Source organism: Frankliniella occidentalis, unplaced genomic scaffold, assembly GCF_000697945.3.
Source record: "Frankliniella occidentalis isolate FOCC.00 unplaced genomic scaffold, Focc_3.1 Scaffold42, whole genome shotgun sequence".
NCBI classification, from domain to species: domain Eukaryota; kingdom Metazoa; phylum Arthropoda; class Insecta; order Thysanoptera; family Thripidae; genus Frankliniella; species Frankliniella occidentalis.
The window spans coordinates 1,326,200-1,328,430 of NW_026267172.1; the positions used below are offsets into that span (position 1 = coordinate 1,326,200).

At 66.7% G+C, this 2,231-nt stretch overlaps 1 protein-coding gene across 2 annotated transcripts in view; it reads left to right on the plus strand.

The window, feature by feature from the left end:
- Positions 1-2,231, plus strand: part of LOC113217513 (patronin) — a 65,138-nt gene that overhangs the window by 9,076 nt on the left and 53,831 nt on the right. The window contains exon 1 of one of the 2 annotated variants that reach the window (XM_052266772.1): positions 1,174-1,221. The exons of the other annotated variant lie outside the window; for it this stretch is intronic. Within the exon in view, the coding sequence (XP_052122732.1) occupies positions 1,189-1,221 (33 nt within the window). The 5' untranslated portion in view covers positions 1,174-1,188. Of the gene's footprint in view, positions 1-1,173; positions 1,222-2,231 lie in introns of those variants that run through there. 2 annotated transcript variants of the gene reach the window in all.

The following is a 2,231-nucleotide window of genomic DNA, read 5'->3' on the forward strand; positions in this document are numbered from 1 at the left end:
CCGGGCGCCTGTGGGTAGGCAGTACAGTGAGGCACACGAGTGTGACGGGACTGCCTACTTGTAGGGCGCCCGGGCGCCTGTGGGTAGGCAGTACAGTAATGCACGCGTGTGTAAGGGAACAGCCAAGCTGGATCGCCCCTTAGTCGCTGGCTAAGGCTCTCTTTGAGCCCGAAGCCACCAGGAGCAGGAACGTACAGCCTAAAAGTCCAGGGTGATGGTCACGCTGCCATCCAGGAGCGGAGGTCGCCGTCGTCCTAGATAGCCCTGCTGCGCGGCCGCTGGTGTCGCTGGGGGTGACAGCCGAGCCGAGGGGAAATCGACGACGGCAAGCTCGCGCGACATGTCGGATGGGGAATGCCCCCGCGGCAGCACCGCTCACAAGCCCAGATGGCCGGGCGGTGACAAGTGAGAGGAGAAAAGGGCCTTCCCGGCGGCGGCGGCTGCCTGCCTAGCCCCAGCTGCGGGGCGGGCCCTGGCTGGAGGCCCCCGGAGGCCGCGCGGGCCCCGCCGCCGCGCCACCGCCTCGCGTTCCTTGTACGGGCCTCGGCAATTAGTCAAAAGCCAGACGGTTACTACCGACCGAGGAGGAGGCGGGTACCCTCCGGTATCCTCCGGGACTCGGGGAGGTACCCTGCTCCTCTCTCCCGCCGGCTGGGTTGGGTCGGGTCGGGCGCCGTGGGCTGCCATGTGGAGCCTGCGTCGAGGGAGGACGCGGACATCGCTGAAGCGCCCTTCCGCACGCAGGCCGGCCGCAGGGTGGGCGCGCCCCCCGGGGCCGGACGGGTCGATATCGTCGTCGTCGTCCTGTATCGGATGTTGACCCTTACCTGAGGCCCGAGCATAGCGAGGCCGGTGACACCTTCACAGGCGCGCTCGCCCCTCTCGCTCGCACTCGCGGCTGTCCCAGTCCTGCTCGTCCTGCGCTGCTGTTGCTGGCGTGTGTTGCCGCACCGCGCGCTTTCCTCCTGCACTATCCGCGATATGTTGCCACAGACAGACAAGACAGACGGACGGACAGACGGACGGACAGACGGACGGGGAGGAGGCGGGCTGGGCTCATGCTGGCTCGCTTTCGCCGTGCCGTATCGTCGTAGTTATGAGGGGGGTACGACTACCAGTTCGATCGCCGGCGGATAAACGACGTGCCTGCTGCTGCAGCGGGGAGCCGGGCGTCAGGAATGCGGGAGGATGGGCAAGGGGGACGCCCACGGCGTTGCGGAGGTGTGGAAGGTGGATGGAGGCTAGACGTGGAAACTGCAGCAGAAACGCGTCGCCGTGTTTGTCGTGTTTGCGAGGCGGGCTGCTGGACCTGACGGGGTCCTTTCTTCTCGGTGTCCTGGAGAACGCAACACCCCCCGTTCCGGTAGGGCCCAGCAGTTTACCGCGCTGCGCCCTGCCCGCCGTAAAGAAGGGCGATGAGCCCCATCAATTGGTTTATACGACTTATTAGTGGCGGGGAAAGGTTCGCACGCGGGCGGCCATGCATAAACCATGTGGCTCTGCGGCGGGCGGGCGCATCTGCGGGCGCATCTGCGGGCGCATCTGCGGCGGCGGTGGGGGTCGGCCGCCACCGGCCGGCCCGCAGCTGACTGCGACAGAGTGAGCTTTTGCTTGTAGTTATTATTAGCAAGTGAAGATCGTAGTGGGAGTAGTGAGAATCGCCGCGTCTATGCTCTCGCTAATTGTGTGCATGTGTGTGTGTGTGTGTGTGCGAGCAGGTATTACCATACAATACGCATCTGTGTGTGTGTGTGCCAAAGGGCCTAAGTGCTTGCGGGCGAGGAGGAGGAGATGCGGTGGATGGGGAGGCATGTGTGCGTCGAAAGGGGTTGGCTGGGCTGTCATCATCACGAGGCTCGGTTGTCATGGCGACGGCGAGACCGTCCGGCGCCTCGTGCGTGCCAGCGTGGGGGTGGTGACCGCGGTGGCGGCGGGGAGGGGGTGCCCCCCGTGCCCCCATGACGAACCCCCTCCCTCACCCCGCTTGGCCTCCCGCCTCCTCGTATCCAGAGTCGGGGCGAGGCGTCCTGCGACCGGGCCGAGTGCGGGCTGGCCCCGTCGTCGTGCCCTTGACCTCCGACCACGCCTTGCCACGCCCCGGGCCCGCGTCGTGCCCGTGTCCCAAATGCCGCGCCGATGGCTCGGGCGCGTTTGGAGGTCGCTGCCCCCGCCGCCTGCCTGGCTGCCTGGCCCAGTTCCATTATTGAGCTACCCGTTCCAGGAGGCGGCTG